The 21671-nt window shown below is 43.4% G+C and overlaps 1 protein-coding gene across 2 annotated transcripts in view; it reads right to left on the reverse strand.

The window, feature by feature from the left end:
• The window catches only part of KCTD1 (potassium channel tetramerization domain containing 1), a 69903-nt gene that overhangs the window by 21440 nt on the left and 26792 nt on the right, over positions 1 to 21671 (reverse strand). The window contains exons 1-2 of one of the 2 annotated variants that reach the window (XM_058811932.1): positions 13168 to 13380; positions 12536 to 12714 (exon numbers count right to left, since the gene is read on the reverse strand). In XM_058811932.1, coding sequence (XP_058667915.1) covers positions 12536 to 12714; positions 13168 to 13182 — 194 coding nt within the window. In that variant the 5' untranslated portion in view covers positions 13183 to 13380. Of the gene's footprint in view, positions 1 to 12535; positions 12715 to 13167; positions 13381 to 21671 lie in introns of those variants that run through there. The other variant, XM_058811923.1, reaches the window with a different exon arrangement.

The raw sequence follows: 21671 nt of genomic DNA on the forward strand, positions 1-21671 counted from the left end.
GATGTGCATTTAGTCAGCAACGTGCTACAACAAACTTGACCTTTATCAGGACTAGATGTCACTGACTGCTTTTTTGGGATATCACCCCATTTATTGTGTTCTGTCTACAGCCTTTGCAATTTCCAACCGATAAAACTTTCATCACCTTTCCCAATGGAAGCGCACTGCAAAGAAAAATATTCTGTCATGCAAGGTCAAGGGACAGAGCCCTTCCTGCGGTCCTTCACAGCAACAGAAAGGGGTATTGGAAGAAACACTCCCAGAAGAGCTGCAGATGAGTTGTCCCAAAGTGAAACAGCCGGGCACAGCCCAGCAGAGTTTCTGCAGGCTCAGGTTCAGGTTTGCAGAACAACATGACTCATTTTTCTTCTCTGAATAGGAACTGCACTGCCAACTTTACATTTTTACACGGTACCAAACTATGTTCTTCATCACTCCCAGGGCCATTCATGTTTATCAGGTTTCCAGGTTTTCATTAATAAACAAAAGGAAGAAGGGCTTATGCCTCTGATTTAACTACTTTGCATTTTAATAGGAAATAATAAACCGACCCACATGGAAGCTAAACACAATTGAAAGTTGCACCCAAACCAGTGCTTTATGCCTTGTCATGATAGCAGACAGCAGCAACTTCCAATAGCATCTTTTTCATCCTTCATTTTGTTGAGCCTACCCAAGAGAGTAGCATGAAACATACCTGATTAGGGCTTTTATTTCTACTTCCCAAGAGGGGAATTAAATGCTCACCTAGAATCAGACCTCTGTGGTCTGGAGAGCAGCATCCATTCAGCTACACCATTAATCCAAAGTGGAAGTGGGGAAGTGCAATTGTAGCTCTGCTGATGAGTTTATCGAGGTTAGCTACTAAGCAAGGGAAGGCCAGTATGAGAGGCATGGCCCAAGGCCCAGCTTTATGAGACTGCAATATTAGAAACCGGGAAAATGAGAATGTCTGATGAAAAGTGGAGCCTCCAAATACGCTTTAGCTACAGAAAAGCAGCAGTTTTTCTCCTTTCCCTTTCCCATAAGCTCTTCCAAAGGGGAAATAAGCAGGCAGGTATCCTTCCTGCCACTGTTTTGACAGCTTCAATCTGCTTAGAATAACATTTGTCACCACTTCCCTACTCATGCATCTCCTTTGCATCTCCAGCCATGGACACTGGGCTTTTCTCTGTGGCAGCATGATGGAGCCAGAGTGGCTCCCCATGGCATTACTGCAGCAGGGCTGGAAGCTGCCATGAGCAGAGCACCACCCTCATCAGGTTTTGAAAGGCCAGAGGGAAGATTATCACTCAGGGGAGCTCATACACAGGAGAGGCCAGTAAAGCAAAATTAAACCTTAATATTCTGCAAATGATAAGGACATTGTTATTGAAAATGTTAGCAAGGCATGAGAAAAACGTACTTAAAAGTCAGTCACTGGCACATCAGGAGTCAATTGTGCTGGGCAGCAAAATATTCAGAAAAAAAATAAGGTGAATATAAATATAGCTTACATGTTTGAAAGTAAACATTAACTGCTTTTCACATGCTTTATGGCAACTTCAGTCCTGTGCAGCTGTAGCCACAGCACTTGGAGAAAAAGCAAAACATCTCGTTATTTCAAACAAACACGAGCAGTTTCATGTGACAAGCTCCAAGTAAAAAATGAAAAAAATATTCCTAAAACTCCCACATTATACCGCTAGTAAACTAGAATTTCATAGCAAAAGTGAATAGCTTTTCAGCTTCTGAGGCTGGAGAAATTACCATCATGGTGATATCTAATCTCTCCCCAGAAGTCAAGAATTATGACTAAACCCTTCCAACATAGATATAGCCTGAAATTCTATGTCAGAAGTATGTCCAATTGCATTTGGCAATCCTTAGCCAAGAGAGAGGCTGACTATAATTGGATGAATATTTGAAGTGCTTCATTATTCATGTAGGAAGGCTAGGTAAAAAGTGTTTTGTAGTCCCAAGACACTGGAGGGTGTGTGTTATTGGGTAATAACCAATTAGGAATGTTGACAGCACTCTGCCTTTGGGATCACCCTGGCCAGCAAAGCATCTGGGTGTATGTTGTTGTGCAAAGGCACACACCCTCTGCCTACTGCTCAGTTTATTTAAGCTAGGCTTTCACCAAAGGAAATGGAGGACACCCCAAAGGATGTGTGTTTGACAGCACAGTTACATTCAGAAATAGTGTTTCTTTGTTGTTCTGTCTTCCAAAAAAACACACCTTTTTCAGTAGTATTTCTGAATTACTGATGCTACTGGTTATTGAAAACAAATTCCAGTTCTTCTGTTTTACTGCTCATAATCCAGCAAAAGAGCAATATTCTTACTATTTCCAGTAAGGAAACACTGATGGCAAGAGATCAGCTCCTACCCCTGTAATCTGGTAAAAAACTCCACTGTGCTGCTATAAATACTTCAAACTCAGAACAACAGAAATCAATGATTTTCCTTTCATGCTAGCCTAAGAAAAACATATGAATCATTAGTAGAGACATGCAAAGATTTTTAAAACTTCAGCATTTAAAAACTAACAATCCTGACACTTGCTCATGAGAACCAGAAAACCAACACCAATTGAGGTAATGGTAGAGCAGTTCAACCCTATTACTACCTCCCACAACAAGGGTAGAAGGTAGTCATGGTACAAACACTGGTTTTTATTTGCTCCTTTATTATCTTTATCATTGTAATGAAAAAAAAAACCCTGCAAATTTACGTTCTCATTGAAAGCAAAGACATTACTGTACAAGCTGCCCAACAGGACTTTCTTACCACAAAAGAAACACTCAAAACTTTTCCTGAAAGATTTGCTTTTCAAACATGCAAAATTCAATATGCTATAAGGAGGAACATATCAGTTTTTCTGCAGCTCTCATTTTCTGGCTTGTATCACATTTAGCCTGTCCTGTGGCACTGAGAGTACTGCAGCATTTTCTCTGAAATCCCCCAAATGCCCCCTCACCCTCTCCCCCATGCATCACCAAGACGATGATGTTTTGATGAAGCATCAAGCACGGGCTCTCGAGATAATGGATTCAATGGGATACACTTAAAAGATCATTTTTCTCTTTTGTATTGACTGCTTGCACTGCTCTGAGACAGGAAGGGCTTTCATTTTTTATGTAAGCTGCAAGACCCCGAGGGTCCTCTAAACTGTTTAAGAGGGATCAATTTTCAGATGGGTAAAGGGGCCCAGCAGACCGTCACGGTTTGGAGCACCTTCTTCCCCTCCTATCACTGACAAGTTTGGGCAAACCTAAAACCAGCTCCCAGCTGAGCCACTCTGGCATGGCAGAGCTTCCCACTGTTTGGGATTTATGGTTAGCACTCCAACAGAACCATAATTTATAGTGTGCATGGAACAAAATAGGAAAAAAAAGTTTCACAGAAGCAAAATAATCACGGGGGCTGACGGAGATAAACAGCAATAGAGCTGCTAAGCAAAGCAGTGCTTGGCACTGGCACAGGGGCAGGAAACCATTGCCCCATGACAAGGGTTTAATGCAGTGACATTGCTGCAATTACACCCAGGCAACCTAACAAAACAAATTTATTGTACGGCACAAAATATTTCCAATTCAACATTGCAACATTTATTTTTTAATTGCAGAACAAAGAACAACTTTTGGGGTGTGGAAGGACATAATCCATCATTTGCTCTGAAGTGACACACTTATGGCAAATGCTGTATATTATAACTTTCTATGCCACAATAAGCAACTACAAGCAATTTCTTAGGCAAGGAATGCAAAGGGTTTGGGTGTGGTTCTGTGAGATAGTGCTTATCCCTCCATCTCCCTCTGTGTCAGCAGGGAGCCAAAGGCAAGCCACATGTTGCTGCACTGGGACTTCAATCACTCCTGTTTTGCATGTGTCACACAGCTTGTGACAGCCTTTCACCTGCAACACGCCTCATGTGGAAAGAGTTTTTACCGTTCAAATATGGCCTGAACGAGAACTTAAATACAATTTTTAATTAAAAGGAATGAGATGTTAATAGGTCACTTAAAGAACAATTATGTCTACCGTTTGATTGACAGGCTTCTCACATTTTATCAAGAAAACCCCATTGTGGTCTAGGAGGTAGAATTTATCTTTCCAAATTGCTGAACTGTAGAAGCGTATCCCATTGCATTTAACACTGCTTTGTGCAACTATCTCACCTTCTGAATAAAACCCTTTCATCTTTCTGTCACTCTCCCCCTTTACCTCTTTTAATCCTTTGCAAACTGAAAGTTTTTGATTCACAGAAGCTGAATTGCCAGTGTTGCTCTCCATCACCGAATGCCTGTTCTGCAAAATGCAGCAGTGTGAAGAAATTGCAAAGATAGGTCTTCAGTAATTAGCTTGGGTACCAGCCGTGGCACAGCTGAGTTTGCTGGAAGCAGGAAAAACGAGTCCAGGTGGAGTGTCGCGCTGGATTGCTTTGAGCACCGGAGCTACCCAAGTGTCTGCACACACGCTGCTGCACGGAGGAAGGGCTGGATGGCAAAGTGACTGTGAGCCCACTGCTCTCCTAAAGGCATGTCCCTGCAAAGCAGTCCACAAGTAGCAGCTACAAGCTCAGCTTATAATGCTTTCAAATGGTTACAGAAGCCCGTTGGTTCTCAGAAGCAGAAAGTGCCTTGAAACTGCCCAGAAAAGTGCTCACATTTTCTGCAGAGAGCTGCAACTGTGCTGGAAGAGTCCTACAGACCCAAGCTAATGTACACATTAGGGCTAGAAACAATGTATTTGATACTGATTTAAAGAATCAGTGAAAGGAATCAATGTGAATGAGTCTCAGAGACATCCCTGAACTGATGTCACTAAGAGCAAAAGCAGTATCTGAGATATCCTTAAAACATGCTGGCTGCTTATCTATTCTAAGACAGGTCACTATTAACAAGAGCCAGAAAACCATACATGTGTGGGGGGAAAAGAACAAGCAAGCCAGCAGTGTGCTTTGATCTGGTCAGGTAAAGATCACTTGTGACCTCTGTGAGCTCTGACTCCTTCCAACAGAGATAGAAAAGTGTGTACGAAAAAGAAATGAAGACAATGCAACGAGGGACTTTACTTGACAGAAGTAGGGCCAATGCTCAGAGCAGAACAGGGACAGAAAAAAAGATACTGAAAGGCAAGAGTCAAAGAGACATCAACATCTTGCATGGTGTAGACAAAGGCCAAAAAAAAAGAGTTGAGAACAAAAGACAAAAGGAGAATAAAGCTTGCCAGATGACACTTGTCTGGTTATGATATTTGAATAAACTGCAGACTGGTTAAGTTACAAGAAAAGTTCACATAACAGGAACTGGTGACATTCCCTTGGCCAACACAACATTTGTGCCTTATTTGCATTTAAATGACTGCAGATAACCATTGAGTCCTGAGCAGTTTTCACCATTTCCTATGCAACCTCTGCAAATACATCCCCAAATGGCAAGCATACTTGTATACATGAAACCCAGCCAGAAGGCTGATCATCACCAGAAAGAAGTAAGCCAGAAGTTGGAATCTATATCCTAAAGCTTCAAACACACCCAAGAGGTGGCCGGGTGTTGACAGCAAAACTGGAAGCCAAATGTGTTAGCTTCTGCAATTATGTATGTACTAGATGCCAATTTGCTTAGCAACTATATTGCAATTTATGAAAGACCAACGAAGTACAAACAGTTTATGTGGGAGCAGAATGAAAACCTTGTGCTAACACACGCCTTGCCATCAGGAACCTCTGTAAGTACAGCAAAAGGCAAAACAAACCACTGAACCTCATGACTATGGTTCAAACCTGGGCCCTAAGAGAAGTGACCAATAAGCAGAATACTTCTGTGCCACCTCAGTTCCTAATGGGATTTTTTCTTATTAGGTCAGTGAGACCCAGAGACTCAGAATATTGTTTTATCTTCCCAGGTATTGGTCAGGCAGAGCAAGAAATACTGCTTGGGTGCCTTCAGTCTCGCTTATGAAACCATGCTATTGGGCAGAAAAATACAAAAGTTGTAAGGTTCCCATCCACAAATTTCCATCCACCAAGGATTCCAAGCAGCCTTTGCAATCAAATGATTTCTCAAAGCACAGGCCCTTAAACTAGTTATTGACAACCTCCCCTCTGCTGGACTTACAGGCTGATCCAACCCCTACAAACCCACATAAGCCAACTGGCAAAGGAATCCCTACACTGATTATATGGCTATGGATTTTCTTCTTTCCCCTCAAGAAAAAATGATTGTTACTTCTGAGGATTACTAGCCTCAGAAATAAGGAGCTGAAGTCTTTAGCTTTCTAACACTGCTGAACATAGACACTTATTCCTCTGAACATATTTCCTTATTCACTGTCATAGCCAGGCAGCCAGAACAAGCATGTAATGAACCCCTGTAGCATCAAGTCTGCACATCTACTTTCCCTGGCTCTGCATATATGCAAAGAGCTCTCCAACAAGCCACTATCTTGATTTTACTGTCATTTTACAGATTTGAATGCAAAAGCATCGAACAAGTACAGGACACCACTTTTTACCCTCCAAATAAATACACATAAGCCCATTTTTACAGACATTTAGAACAGGAAGACAGATATCAATTTGTGCCCTTTTCAGTGATGACTCACCACCAGTTACTGACCACATGATGTGAGAACCTGCTAAGCTGATGGTGCCATTTCTTTCACCAGTCACCAGCCACAAGCAACAGCAGCAACTTGCTGACCTTGCAAATTAAACATATTACAGGACTACAATTTGAAAAATATTTACTTCTACTGAGGCAACAGTGATGACTGACCTGTGGTGATCATTAATTGAGGCAAAATGAGGTCAATATATACACTAAATTCAATATACATACCTAGAGCTACAATTAATCTTGGTTCAGCCAGGACCAGAAAATACCCCTCCAAGCTCTTTATTGACAGATGTGTGTTGCAAGAGAGCTCTCTTTAAAATATCAGTTGTGTGAATTCTCTGAATTTCTTTAAATAGGCATGAACCATAGTATCATTCGCAGTTCTGTTTCCATTTTCTGTCCAAGTCTGTGTATGTGGTTACACCAACCAACACAACTGCACTGCCTGACTGTGTTCAGTCTGGTCCTCATGAATCAACAGTTAATTTTTTATTAATACATGTTACTGATGATACCAACATCATCAACCTCTATCTCAGTCACTCGATCTATAAATATTTATGCTTAGAGACAGTAATCTTCTACACTTTCAATCATCATCGCAAAGCACTCTACAAATTGCTTTTTTGTTAACCTTCATAGGAAGCAAGTGAAGCTCAAAGTTAAGTCCGTTATCTTGGGTCACAGAACAGGTCAGTGACAGTCAATGTATTTCCCTATCCCAAGCCCTCACTCTTCCTTGCCACAAGACCATGCAGCAATCAAATGATGAAATATAAAAGGTGAATAACGAGATGAGTAAAACAGGATCGATAACAAAGACTGAGCTGACCCTCTGCCAACTTCTTCTGCCTATCTCCCTCCTGCCAGGAATGTTACAAAACATTAAAAAGCTGTGACCTGGACCATTCATGCTAATACAGCAGACAAAGCTGGTTACAGCAATACTGAAAATTTTCACAGAGGCTTGCTCTTACACAGAAGCTTGCCCTTGATGTTGCTGTTCTAGAAAGATACAGATAGATCTGTACCTCTCAGGAAGATAAATCCAAATAAGGACAGTGGAAATAAAGATGCAGTAACACCCACTCTCTCAATTTTTCCTTTAAAAACCCAAATAACCAAATGCTCATTAGTTAGAAAATTTTGTATTTCTTCAAGTTTAGCACAACTTAGAGAAGTTTGGGAGGCACTTTCCAAGGTGAGCAGGAAAGTTGTGACAGGGTGCTTTCATGGAGGTGTTACAGAGGGAGGCCTATGCAAAGTGCAGACCACCCTCACCTCAGCAGGTCTCCTACCAAGACAGGAGTCTCCAGCATGGTGCAGCAATTTGCAGGAGTTTGAGCTAAGGCCATTTTGTCAGTTTGTTTTGGACCTGGGGACTGATAGCAGAAACTGCCAGAGCTGTGATACAGGCAAGCAGTGCTGCCTGATTCACAGTACATCCTTGGAAGTCTACCTACACAACTTGTGGAGGATAAGTCTTTCTTGCAAACTGTCAAAAAAGGCCAAGGACAATCTCCTAAGTAATTCTGTGCTCTTGATGCAAAAGAAACCCTTACCAATAAAAAAAAATAAAAAATGCCAGTGTCCTAACTGGATCCAAGTGTGTGAAATTTAATTTCCCTGAGGGCTGAGAGTGAAGATTGGGTAAGAAAACTTGGACACGAATGGATTGGTTCATATGAAAACCTGAAATTGCCCTGGGCAGAAATATGGAAGGATTGTGAAATACTGTATAAGAAGAATCCATCTTCATATGCAGGGAGTAACTCAAGATGGGAGATGTAGCAACACAAACAGATACTCCAAAAGGCTCTACAAAGTTATATACAAGTTTTAAGTGATTTTTTCCCATTCTGTGGTGGGAATATAGGAGTGGCAATCCAATGCCATAGTGTTATGCAAATATTTGTACCAGATGACTTGGACAGACCTAATTAAAAGTTCAGATGCTTTGAGCATACAAGATATACAACACTGCTGATATTGCTGATATCAGAGATATCAGACAGCTGATGCTTGTATGATCAAAGTTCAACATCTTCCCATTCAGCTCTGATATTCAGTTGAGGTTGTCCCAGCCTGGTGCACAATAACTTTTGGTAGATGCCGTGCAGACAGCATTAAGGCTGAGAGATGTAGGAATGCCAACTCCAAGCAAAGGGTTCAATCCTGCTGCAAGATGATCGTGTGCTGGAAGGAGAGTAGGCTGCTGGGGTTAAAGTATCAGAGCTAACCAGCCACAGCTTCCTCTCCTCACAATCATAAATCCTAACACCTCAACCTGTTCTCCTCAAGCTTTTTGGTGACCCTTTTTTTGGGAACAAAGGCACTGCATGCATGTGCCTGAGCTCTTGGGGGAGAAAGGCTCCTTTGGCAGACCCTCATCTTGGATCTTTCTTTCCTGGAATAAGTTTTTTTTTTCCCCTGGGCAGTAGGAAAAAAAAAAAGTATTTAAAAAAATCTTTATTTTCGAAAAGCAAGCGATTAAAAAAATTTTTTGGACACCCAAGTCTTTAACAGATAGCTGACTGTTGCCAGATACTAACCTGAAGATCTGGTAACTTCAAGTAAACCAAAGGTAGTACAATCTGTGCAGGGCTGAATGCACCAAGGTCTACAGTCTCAGTGGAAAGAGCTACATAGATGGCTGCATACCTGCTCCCTCCTCAGACTTTAAAAAAAAAATGCTATTTATTTCAGCAGAGAGACCTCACATTAGGTCTTCTTGGTAGACAGGCTGATTCAAACTTAGGCTTCTTCCCAAAGCCTAAGTCTGGTAAATTGTATTATTGAGCTTCATGAAACCATGTTTGAGGCATGGTCCCACTGGTTTCTTGGGGGAATCTGAAGCCTGTTGATGAGCTTAAGTATTCATAAGGGATTTTCCTTGTGAAAACTATAGGTCTCCCTTGTCTAGATTATAACTAGGCTCTTTGAAATTATATGATACTAGATTTTAAAATTAATTTTGAGGGTTTTTTAAAGCATTATTTTAGCTTCAGAATTTGTAATTCTAGGATTACTCAATTCAAACCGTCCATTAGATAAGCTGCTTGTCTGTCAGAGTGCTTCACTGAGTCAGCTTTTGCCCAAAACACAGATCAGGTCTGATTCTTTGGCTTCTTCAAGCACAAGAGCATTTGAGAGAAACCCACAATTGTCTTTCCGAAGCAAAGGGCAGGGATCCAGCAACAGTAGCAAGACACTTTTACAGTCACACCAAGGTTTCTTTGGAGGGATGAATAGGTATCTGTCAGTAGGCATTTTACATGTCAAGGCACAAACCAGGTTGGGGAACCTAACAGAAGAATTGTGGAAAATGATCCCTTTCAAGCTACAAGTCTTTACCTGATATCATTTAAGGAATTCTTTTTTAAAGTGCTCTTTCCAATTCGTGCTCTACTGTCCAGGAAGAAGAAAACAGCGAGGTACAAGATGAGGGCTGTTGACTCCAAAAGGAGAAGGAAGAGTGCACTTGCTCCAAAGCAGAGACTGCTCCATCAGAATAGGTCTCCCTCACACCAGCAAGTCAGCGTGACTCCAGAGCTGCTGGTTTGAATATCACCCTTTCAATCTCACAAAGAAAGATGACTCTGGTACCTGGCCCACAGATGAAAGGTTCATTTTAGGCTTCTGGCCCTTAGACTACATGTAATACGAGTCAGAAACCTAATGACTTTCGTGTCTCAACCTGTTACAGGCTGGAGCCTGTAACTGATGCCTTGACTCATCCCTGGAGCAGTGCTCTTTCAGGCAAGATAATCAAGACCTCATAGACAATACTTCATATAACAGTAAGTCTCAGGAGGTTTCAACTGGCCCAAAAATATCAATGAGACCTTCCTTGGTTTTGATAGCATTCACACACGTGATATTGGCAGAAAAAGAAATATACAAGCAATGTTGACAAAAACCTTGTGAGTAATGAAGTTAGAGTCTAGCTAGATATGAAACTGACCAGGTCAGACTTCAAGAAACAATTTGTATTAATGTCTGAATATTACTGGATAATTTTTACCTAGCACTCTCTCTATATAAATATGTACAGATATATATACACACATATATACATCCCAACCCTCCACTGGAAAAAAACCTCCTGGCAAAATCTCAGACAAAACCCAAACAACTATATCATGATTACTGGCATATTGCTTCATGCCATTGTCTTGACATTCAAACGAGTATAGTAATTGCTCTTTTGAAGCTGCTAATGTTAAAAAAAATCTCTCAAGCTCTGGAAGTGGCTGGGAATTCCAGGTTCTAACAGCTAAGCTGGAAATATTCACTCATCAAGAGGTTCAAAAGACACTGTCAGAACTGAAACACAAACACATGTCAGAACGACTTGAAACAGAATGACTATAACTCAGAGTTTGGGTTTTCTTTAAATTATGTTTGAAGAGCTTTTAAAATGTTTAATTTATTAAACTGGCTTTGATACTACAGGCATAGCTTTCACTTTCAAGTGCTACAATGGCTCAATTGAGCACAGAATACATTAAGCTTAAATTCCACTGCCACCAGACACATTTTTGAATGACATTTTAGTGTTTCTTCACTTGAACTAATATACTCTCTCTGTGAATTTGACATGAAAACAGAAGCAGCAGCCTCTCATTCTGCATACACAACAGTGTCAGACACCATCACTGCTCCAACTACGAAAAAATTCACAAAGTCATCACAACTACTAGGAGCTGAACACAAGAAGCTTCTAAAAAAAACCCCAAAAGACCAGATTTGGTTTTCTAAGAACAGTTCAAGTTTTCCCAGACATTACTTCAATCTCTCCCGGCAGACCCAGGCTCTGGCATGGCTCCTTTTGCTCCCCTCTGCCGGGTTTCCTTGAGGAGGCTGTCACAAGAAGGGCCATGTGCCTCGCTGTGTGTAGGGCTCTCTCTCTTCCTCCAGCCTGTCAGGAGCACTGCCTGAGCCCACCTAACACTGTGAGCTGGTGATGCAGAGGCAGCAGCATCAATGAAACCCAGGTTTTGAACAAGCCACGTCCCATGAAGTGGGCTTTGTGCCCTTTGAAAAGGCAGGTCAGAGCTGTGGCATCAAGAAACTGAGAATCTTCCCCCTCAGACTGGAGAGAACACAATGGAAGCACTGCCTGCCCTCTGGAGCAGGACTGGGCAGCAAAGGGCAAGGTAGAGATTTGTACTGTGGACACAATGACTGCCTGCTGTCTCATGACCAACCCTGAGAGTTCCAGCCACACTGCTTGTCTGCCAGCACCACCAGGTAATGCCCACACACACTGCTAAATGCACTCTAGATTTCTTAGAGATGTGCTCTTGTTTTAGCTACTCTACAGGCACCGTTTGTACACGCACATGCAGCAGTTCTCTGCTTAATATCAGTGAGCTACCAGAGTCACAAATACTTCATTCAAAAGGTACATGAGAGTTAAGAGCCTATTATTTGAAAAGTCCTAAAAGTATTCAGTTAATACTGTCCTGGAGTTTATTTCATTCAACCTTGCCTTTGCCTCGAGTGACACATCTGAAATGGAGTGTTGACAGCACAGGAGAGTGGTTACTGTTCCAAAAGAAACAAAACAAATACTCCAACACCCCCACCTTTGGGATTAAATGCAGTATCACTACAGTTTTTGAATGTAACAAACCACAGCATGGGTGCCTTGGCACAAACCCAGAATCCTAGGTAGTAGAAAGTAAGTGCTCTTTTCTCCCAGCTTTGTTTCAGTACACACACATCAGGATTTGCAGAAGTGCCATTTGTCAGGAACACAGTGGAGCAGGGAAACAAAAGTCAGTCTCTAACTGCCTACTAACAAAGAAAGCTAATTTAATTTTGAAACAAAAGGAGCTAAATTCATCATTCTGAGAGAGCCCCAGGACGTCCAAGCACGAAAAGGAGTTTGCCAAAGACATGCAGAAGAAGCTTTTTAAAGTTACCTGGAATCGGGATATTTTGTAAGCGTGGCCAGGCTGCTGGTATACATGTGCCCACCCACATCAATGTGAACTGGTGCGTTGGATTTTGTGAGCTGTGCTGGAGTGGGGATGCCTTGATTGTTCAATGGAGATGCAGGGGATCTAGTGATCAGAGGTCTTGACATATTGGGCCGACTGTCCTGTGAAAAGATAGACCCGGGTTAATGATCTCCTTACAAACCTTACAGAAACCCCCAGTCTTAAATCAGTAGGACTGTCTCGTAGCCTCAGATTACGACTTTTAACTTAGTAAAGCACAGACAAATATTCGGCAGTTTTTAAAACTAATCCAGTTCGGAGAGTTTGAAATGGCTACATTTTAAATGAGTGGGGCAAAACGCACTGATAGAACCCACAAAGAAGAAATCACGTTCTAAACCAAGTTTTTCCTGAACACTATTCGCAACAGTCAATCCATACCAACAAAAAGGGTCATTCTCATTTTTAAGAGCTGATGAAAGCACTGACAGAAAGAGGTACAGACACAAAGACTGAGAGCAATTATTTTTCTCAACTGAGACAACCCCAGGTAGACTTTCTGTTCCTTCCCAAGCCCTCCGTCACTGCCGTACCACCAGAACAGGAATACAAACCCTCAACTCCTCCATCCTGCACACTCTTCTCTTGAATTCCCAATTCACATAGCACAGGAACAGAAGCAGAAACACCTGGACTAGTCAACTGCTCATGGACTGCAGACCACTGGACATCGACAGCCTTTGAGAAAGACATTTTCCATTTAAAAGTTATACGTATGGCGACAGCTGCCCCGGCGTGCCGCGCATAGGCTGCAGGTGTGAGCGGCTCCCCGGGCTGTGCGCGGCGCGGAGCCGATGCTCCGCCGATGAAACCAAACCAACTTTGGGAGCGCTGAGCAGCGCAGAGCGGAGCCGATGCTCCGCCGATGAAACCAAACCAACTTTGTGAGCGCTGAGCAGCGCGGAGCGGAGCCGATGCTCCGCCGATGAGCCAACTTTGAGCCGCGGCAATGGGCGCGCAGCAGCGGCGCGGAGCGGAGCCGATGCTCCGCGGATGAGCCAACTTTGGGAGCGCTGCAGCTGCAGCAGCAGCAGCGCGGAGCGGAGCGGAGCGGAGAGGAGCGAGCGGCGGCCGCCTGCGCGCTGCGGGCGGGGCAGGGCAGGGCAGGGCAGGGCAGGGCGGTGAGCTGGAGCCAGGAAGGCAGGCGGCAGGCAAAGTTGGGGATTAAAATAGAAATGCGTTCTCGAGAGCGGTTTTGAGACAACGCCGCTTTCGACTGAAGGACAGCTCCGCGCGGGGTGGAATCTTATAGGGATGCCCTGAGAACTAAAAGCCCTTGCAAATGACCGAGTTTTACATTTAAAAGGTAAGCAAAGCAGCGAGAAGTCAGATACACTTCATCACAAAACTCCCTTTGTTCTTTCAACACCGTCTTTCAGCTGCGCAGAGTAATGGATTCCTTGTAAACATCTCCTCGGAGCCAGGCAGCCAACCTCAGCAAAGCTCACCGCGGCCATCAGAGAGTCACGGGCGCTCGCACCAGCCCAGCCCGCCGCCCCCAAAAACCAGCGTTTCTCCATTTTCCATGGCTGTTCAAGGGCTCACATCACAAAGGCAACGTGAGCCAGGTAATCGTCTGGCTGAAATGATTTACAGGCCGACGTTGCACAATAAATCCCAGTAGTGTGTAACAGAAGGCATCTATAAACCACAAGGTACTTAACTAATTTTCTTCATAAGCAAAAGCAAGCTTCGGTCTAATACTGATAAAAACTAAGGGAATGAAGAAAAACATCTAGTTTAGATGTTGGGGGGAGGGAAGGGTTGGGTTTCTTCTCTTTCTTTATAAGCAGAAGTTAATATAAATCTGCAGAAATACCAGGCTTAATCACTACAATTGCTGGAGGAGGTGCCTGCAGCGCAAAGAAGACAAGTCCAGACAAAATAAGGTACACACGCTATGCAAAACTAATGTCTGCTACAAATGCTATGTGGTACAACCACCACCCAAGATGCTACTGATCTGCAGAGCGGTATTTAGTAAAATAATGAAGAAAAAATTAAAAACAACAACTACAAAGGTGAAAGTAAGAAGTCAAGGATTGATACAAACTACGGGTGGGGAGAGCATGCGTTGGATGATTAGCAAGCAGGAGGAAAGCAGCAGGTCTGAGGAACACATTTCAGTGCTTAAAAGCAGACAGTTTGGCAAAAATGAAGATAACATTATCAATGAAAGTTGAGACTAAAACAAAAACCAAATTCTGTAACTTGTATGAGACAGACAACAGCATGTCCCTTCATAGGATCCTCTCTGGCAGCAAAAACATAGCTCTCTTGCAATTTCGCACAGTGCAGCACCACCACCGAGTCTGTCACAGTTTTTCAATTGGACACATTCTCCTGTATACCCTGCCTGGGGCTGCTCGAGAGAAAATGAACAGATTTGCAGGGTTAATATTGTAGTTAGGCTGGAGCCTCATTCAGTGTAGCTGTGATAGCACTGGCTGCACAAAACAGTAGAAGAATGTATAGTATAAACATCACTGCCAGGATGGGAGATAGGTTGGAGGACCGTGGGCATTTTAAAAGGCAAAAGAACCCACAAAGCATAAGAAAAGGGAACCAGTTTCCAAACCCAAGTCATAACCAAGCTGCCGTTTACACAGTTTACCTACTAAAACTCCCAAGAAATAAAAACGCTTTATAGTAAAACCTTTTGCTCTTTTATTTCATCCTCCTCCTTTTCAACATTTCCTCTTCAAGTTACCTGTGTTTATTGTGCCTCATGAAACAAAAGTTCTTCTTCTCAGTGGCTGATATTAAGCACAATAATGCTAACCTTGCTCCAGTCTCAGCCCACAAAGCACATTTCCCTGCATAAAAACAGTTCAGTACCATTTTGGAGATACTTTGAAATCAAACAATTGTATTTCTACTGAAGTTGCCCCTGAGAAACAAAAGCAAAAATGGGATTCAGAGAAGCAAGTCCATAAAAAAATCCCATTTTTTCAATGTGGTACAACTCAATAGCACTGTCAGAGCACAGAAGATCACCATCCAATGGGTACAGCATTTAACAGATCAGAGTTATATAACTACATTAGTTAAATCACTGTATTGCTCAGCTATGGAAAGGATAACACAGGGGCAAACAGTCTCTGAAGAAATATATGGCTTGAGTTGGATTACTGCAAATGTGGAAGTGAACAAGCTTTGGAAAAAAGTAATTAAAACAAAGCACTGCTGGTAAGCTAAGCTTCCACCACCTAATGTGATTACAAATACAATTCCTTAGCAAGAATTACAGGTGGAGAGAAAGGAGTCAGGGAAACTAAACTCAATGGGCTCCAGCAAGCTATCTGGAGCAGCTGACAATGAAAGGAATCAAAAAGCTCTTCAGAAACCTTTCTTGGTGTCAGGCAGGTGAGACATGAGCCCAGGAACGGGTTCGGAGCTCAGCCACAGCCATTCCCACACAGGAGATCACAGAGGTTGCTGTCTGCCTTGGGAACTGCATCAGCTTTGTTCATGAGTGGGGCACAAAGCACCTGCACTGGCTGGATGGGCACTGACCCTCCTGAGCTGCCAACAGGCTGACCCCTCATAACTTTCCTTCTCAAACATTTTATTATTTATCCCACAAAAAAATTAAGTAAGAACAGAAAATACAGCTTTATAGCAGTTCCATGGACCAAAATACTTCAAATACCCTGTAAAACATTTATCATTATTATCCAGATGATCCTCCAACAACTTTTCATAAAAATTAGTTCCCACTTTCACTCAGAATGAGTGAAACTATGTAATCAAAAGTGCCAAAATCTGTGTGCTAGGTAGGCTAAAGGCCATTAAGTTGTCTAAAACTTTTCAGTTTTGGTTTAGCACACAAAAGCACTGCTCTTAGGACAGTTTGGGGCTCCTCTACTTCTTTGTTGATATTTGAAGGAGCCTTTCCACAACAAGCAGCTCACAGGCACAGGTCTTTAGAGTATATCTGAATCTGCTTCACATTTTCTGCTCTAGGCAAGCCCTCCTGGAGGCTCAACAAAAGGAAAAGCAGCCCTGCTTTAACTGCTCCTCCTGGAATTTACAAAAATCCGTACAATTTAGAAGCTTTCCTACCAAAGGGGGCCAAGGATCATGGAGCTTACAAATCCCTTCTCTTCTTCCTGCCTTTTCTTCTATACCATCTTCTCCCTAATTCCTCTCAAAAACATTGTTGAAGAGTAAGTCTTTACACCTGGATTGAAGCAAACCACAGTAGCTGCAGCGCTGAGATGTGCACTTGTGCAACTGGACTACCAAACGACAATAACACAGGAACCATGTCAATGTTCTGGCAGCAAGTGGAAGGAAAAGGAGATATCTGAGGAACATGAGTCACTACAATGTGCTAAGTGTACAAAAATCAAAGAGATGGGAGGCTTACTCCTCCCCTTAAAATATTAGCACTGGTGTCCTAAGTGTTATTTACACCCTGTGGTCTTGAGTAAAGTCATCCTGGTTTCCCTCTTAAGACAGAAACATTGACAAAAACCATGCCACCACAAGACAAGCCAAGCTAAGCTCAGTTCAGGCACAGAAGGACCGACATTCAAGCACAAACTGCCTGCCTGACTCACCAGACTGTGTGGATTATTTTAGTTTGCAGGTCAAGACACTGCTGGCTAGAATTATTTTAGCCAATGCCTTCCCTGTAAGCCAGCCCAGCCCAACCAGAAGTGTATATGCTACTCAGTAGCGTATGTATTCCCTGTCAAAGCCCCAGCAATTACTGCTGAGAAACTCAAATTTACACATTTCTAACTCCCTTGGAGTTTTGAGGGAGGTGAGGGTAAGCTTAACTGTTATAGACATTAGAACAAAAAATCATGCAGTAGTTTATTCTAAAGTATCAAGTCAGTCTGTGTTCATTATCCTTTTTACACAACAGAGAGACATGAGACAGATGCTTCTCCTCACAAAAGCTTGGTGCCCAGGAACAACTGCAAACAGCAGTTAACACATCCACATCAGCCACATCCAGCAGAAGAGTCTGAACACATATATCCCACTGCATGGGGAATGAATCCAAACAGCAAACAAACTTCAGAAGCTGGTGTCAAATCCCTTCTCCTCCAACACAGAGCAGAAATCACTCAAGTGTCAGGGACATATGTGTGCCTGCACTCTAAAATAAACAGCAGGCTGATCTCTGGGGTGCCTGTGGGATGGGGGAAAGTGCAGCTCGAGAACCTCATCCAAACCAGGAACATTAGGACCGCTCTTGGATTTGGCTCCTGCACAAGTGTCCCCATTTTGAAGATGCACTTTTTCAAAACAAACATTTCATTAAAGATTAAAAAAATCATCATCATCAGGTCTCACCACAATGCTTAGACAAGTACCCCCGCCCCCTTTTTTGAATTCAGCAAAAAGAGTTGCCACAACAAAGAGGCTGGAGAAAGTATTTATTCAACATAAACAGTATCACTATAGTACAAACAGCACTTTTGGAAGGTGTAGCAAGCAGGCAGAGATACAAAGCTACATGTCCAAGAAACCCAGGAGCTTATCCTGCTGGCAGGGGAAAATCGCACCCTGGGTACCTCTATGGGCTGGTGATGTCCTCACACCAAATTCTCTAGCTGTGGCTCTGGTACTCAGCATCTACAGAAGACACCAGCTGTGCTGGCCCCTCAGACAGAGCCCTCAAGGTGGTCAGAGATGACTGAGTGCACCACACAGAGCATGCAAACTGCATTTTGATCTCAAGGTGTGCATGCCATCATGGCGCTTTCTCTTCACCTTCATTCTGAAGAGCCCAGAAGCACAAAGAAATTGCTCAGATCTTTGTCAAAAAGTCTTTACATGTAAGCACATCCATCCTTTTCTTCTGCTTCTTCACCCTGACACCAATGGTTGGTAGCTCCCTGAGGACATGGTTGGGCTTTACTGCTGCCACTGGGTCTGCAAAACAAAGAAACAGCCCATTGTTTTCCCCAGCAAAAATATGCCGACTGCACAGTCATGCTTTGCCTTTCATCAATATAATACAACTGCCCTTTCTCTCACAGCTGCAAGGTTTAGGATTGCTGACTCTGAACATTAGGAATTATGTTTATAAGGCAAAGCTCCAGAACAATTGTGTTTGAGCGTCACACGAGAAACAGGCCCAAAACACAACCAGCTGCAATTCAATGCCACAGTAAGCTAAGACACACCAGGTCCACTGAGACTCAATAGTAGTGCTAGATTTATTATTCTAAATCTCTAAAGCTTCATTTTAAACCCTGAATGTCTGTCAATATACAACAGAAGGTCAAATTATCCTATGCAAGACTGTCAAATACAATGGAGAGCTTGAAAAGCAGGAAGGTTTTCTGGATATGCTGAGCCACTGAATTGCAGAAGATCTACTATGCCAAGCAGCTGCTCACTCCTCACACCACAAGTGCCATGCTTGGGGCACTCAGTATTATTTGCAGAAATACAAGCAGCAATGCATTTTAGAAAGGTGGGTGTCACAAGACCACCTGAGAGAGGGGACAGAGATACCCAGAAGGGTCCTTCATAGCCAGAGTGTGGGGTATAGTTCATTGTGAAACAAAAACCTTGGCTGAAACTCTTTCCTGAAGGTGTCAGGAACAGTATTGGGCTGTCCTCTCTGTATCCTGAAATAGTCCAATTGCTCAAGCCTACAAAGGTGATAAATACACCTCTGGTCACACCAGAGTGGCCACAGCAGTGGTGACTGGAGCACTTACCTGATGGGACAATTTTAACTGGTACATTCTCCTTGTCCCAGAGTCACTGTCCCTGGAGGGAAGCGCTGATCTGGCCCCTCAAGACAGGGGTCCCTTGCAGCACATCCCAAATTCTGGCTGCTTTCAGCCTTCTCCTCCTGGAGATGCTGGCACTGCAGAGCACATACACATGCTAAGTGCTGCAAGTGCTGGAGAGGTGTGGTGGCATTTCCTTGGGAAAATGAGCCTTGCTGGGATTTCAGAGCTGACCAGGACCTAGAATAAATGACACAGGTGCAGAGAACCAAATGCAAGGCAAAGGGTTGAAGGAAGTGAGGTATTTGATTGTGCTGGGTGGAGAAAGCTGCCTACCTGGAAACGCAGGACAGTTAAAAACCACCCTTGGACAAGAGCTTGGAGGCACCTTGATAATTCCAGAGCCCAGGAGCCAAGTCTATAGCACACAACCAGCTTGAGCAGAACAGCTCTAACCACACTTTCATCAGAAACTTGTCATTGAGCCCTTAAGAAAAATCTTTAGGTGGAGAAAAAAAAATCATGGATAATGGCAGAAGTCAAATGAGGGCCTGTGCCTACACCAGTACAGCAGTTAAGGCGAGTCCAAAAACCTGGCAAAATTTACAGAGGCAGGATGTATCTTCTCAAGTGCTTATGAAGTTCTCTGAAAACCTCCCTAAGCCTCGAAACTGCAGACAAAAGTTTAATACCTCCCTCAAAATATTTTATAAGTTTGCACTCTTTGTGGAATATTAACTCAGCCCCTTGCTTGTTTGGGTGAGTAGTGCTGAGGTCAGCCCAAATGTTGTCATTTATTACATCCAGGTTCTTCTGCACTGCCTACCCATTTCTTCCCTGGGTCAAAGCACAACCCTTCTGTAGGAGGTGGCTGATTTGCACACTTGCTGTGCTTGGGTCAAGCAAGTGGCAAACATGGCCAGCACAGAATCTGACTGAAGCCTCTAATAGAAGCAGGATCTTTGGAATACATGCAACCCACTGTATTATTAAAAAAAAACAAATGAAACTTGGGGGTCTAGCCCAGATTCACTACCCCCAAACACAAACACTTGGGCTTTCACAATGGAAGAACTTCTACAGCCTTTAGAGGTGCCGATTCAATTCTCACTCAGCAAAAGCGCCCATTTAATTTACAAGCAAAACCAGATTTGAAAGCTGCTCCCAGTTAGTGCACAGCACACCACTGCCCACCTGACACTCTAATCACAGGGTGCTCACCCCAGGATGCAGCAGGCAAAAACATCCCTTAACCAGGCTGGAGGACACAGTGTTTAGATGCAGCAGGACATGGGACCAAAGGTAACAGACTTGCTATGACGCTGCTAAGGGTGTCCTATGATAGGGGCAGGCTGGACAGCTGGCATTTCAGGCCACTGGCTCCACCAAGGACTTGTCTGTTCTGCACCAGCATCTACTCAAATTAGCAATGAAACCAAGTTAGGAATGAAAGTGTAACTCCTGAGCTGTGCCACCTGAGCTGGACATGACCAGTTCAAAATATTTCATGAGGTACACAATGCAGTGTAGTGTACACAATGCAGTGCTCCAGTCACCTTCACTCAAATTTCTTTATTCTCACTTGCAAGAGGGACAAGTATCCCATCAGATACTGCAGAAACAAGCCATTAAGCATGAAGTGCTCCCTTGTCTGAGCACAGAATGACTGCAGACATTGTGGACACTTAAAAAAAAAAAAAAAAAAAAGGAGGAAACACTGAAACACTATTAAAAGATGAACAGTCCCTGGGAAAGGCTTCCAGGTCTGAAGAGTCTTCAGCAGCCTGGCAGCCCTGCCCAAACACTACAGCTTGATACTAAAGTCTTTGCTTCTGCTGCCCTGAGGACAGTTTCATTTACTTTCCTTTAAACCTGGAAAATAGGTCGCTTTTCTTCTCGTACCTCTATCAAACCTCAGGTAGCAGAGAAAACGTGAATTTACTTGTACTTCATAGGAAAGCAAGCACACACAAAGGGAGCTCCACCTTTTGCAAAGGGCAGAGATCACAGGCTACTTCCCCACCATACAAGGCTTCACTCATTCCAGCGAGAAGCACAGATCCAAATATCTTGGACCACTTCATCCCTGCTGCAAGAGGTTTGGCATGCCAGCTACTTTGCAGACAACATACCTGAATGCTCTGGGGCTCCATTCAGAGCCTACAGCTCCTCCCTGCAAGAGACAGCCACTCAGTCAGCTCTCCCCAGTCCCAGGGAATAGCCCAGCACAGAGCAGTCAACAGCTCCCAGTGCCTCTGAGAGGGAAGCAGCATCTGCCAGCTCATCTCCTGCACCAGGGAAGGCAGGAATGTGACAGCCACCTTCACCACACACACACACACGGGGTTTGGGCC

The sequence above is a fragment of the Ammospiza caudacuta genome, chromosome 1, assembly GCF_027887145.1.
Source record: "Ammospiza caudacuta isolate bAmmCau1 chromosome 1, bAmmCau1.pri, whole genome shotgun sequence".
Taxonomy (NCBI): Eukaryota; Metazoa; Chordata; class Aves; order Passeriformes; family Passerellidae; genus Ammospiza; species Ammospiza caudacuta.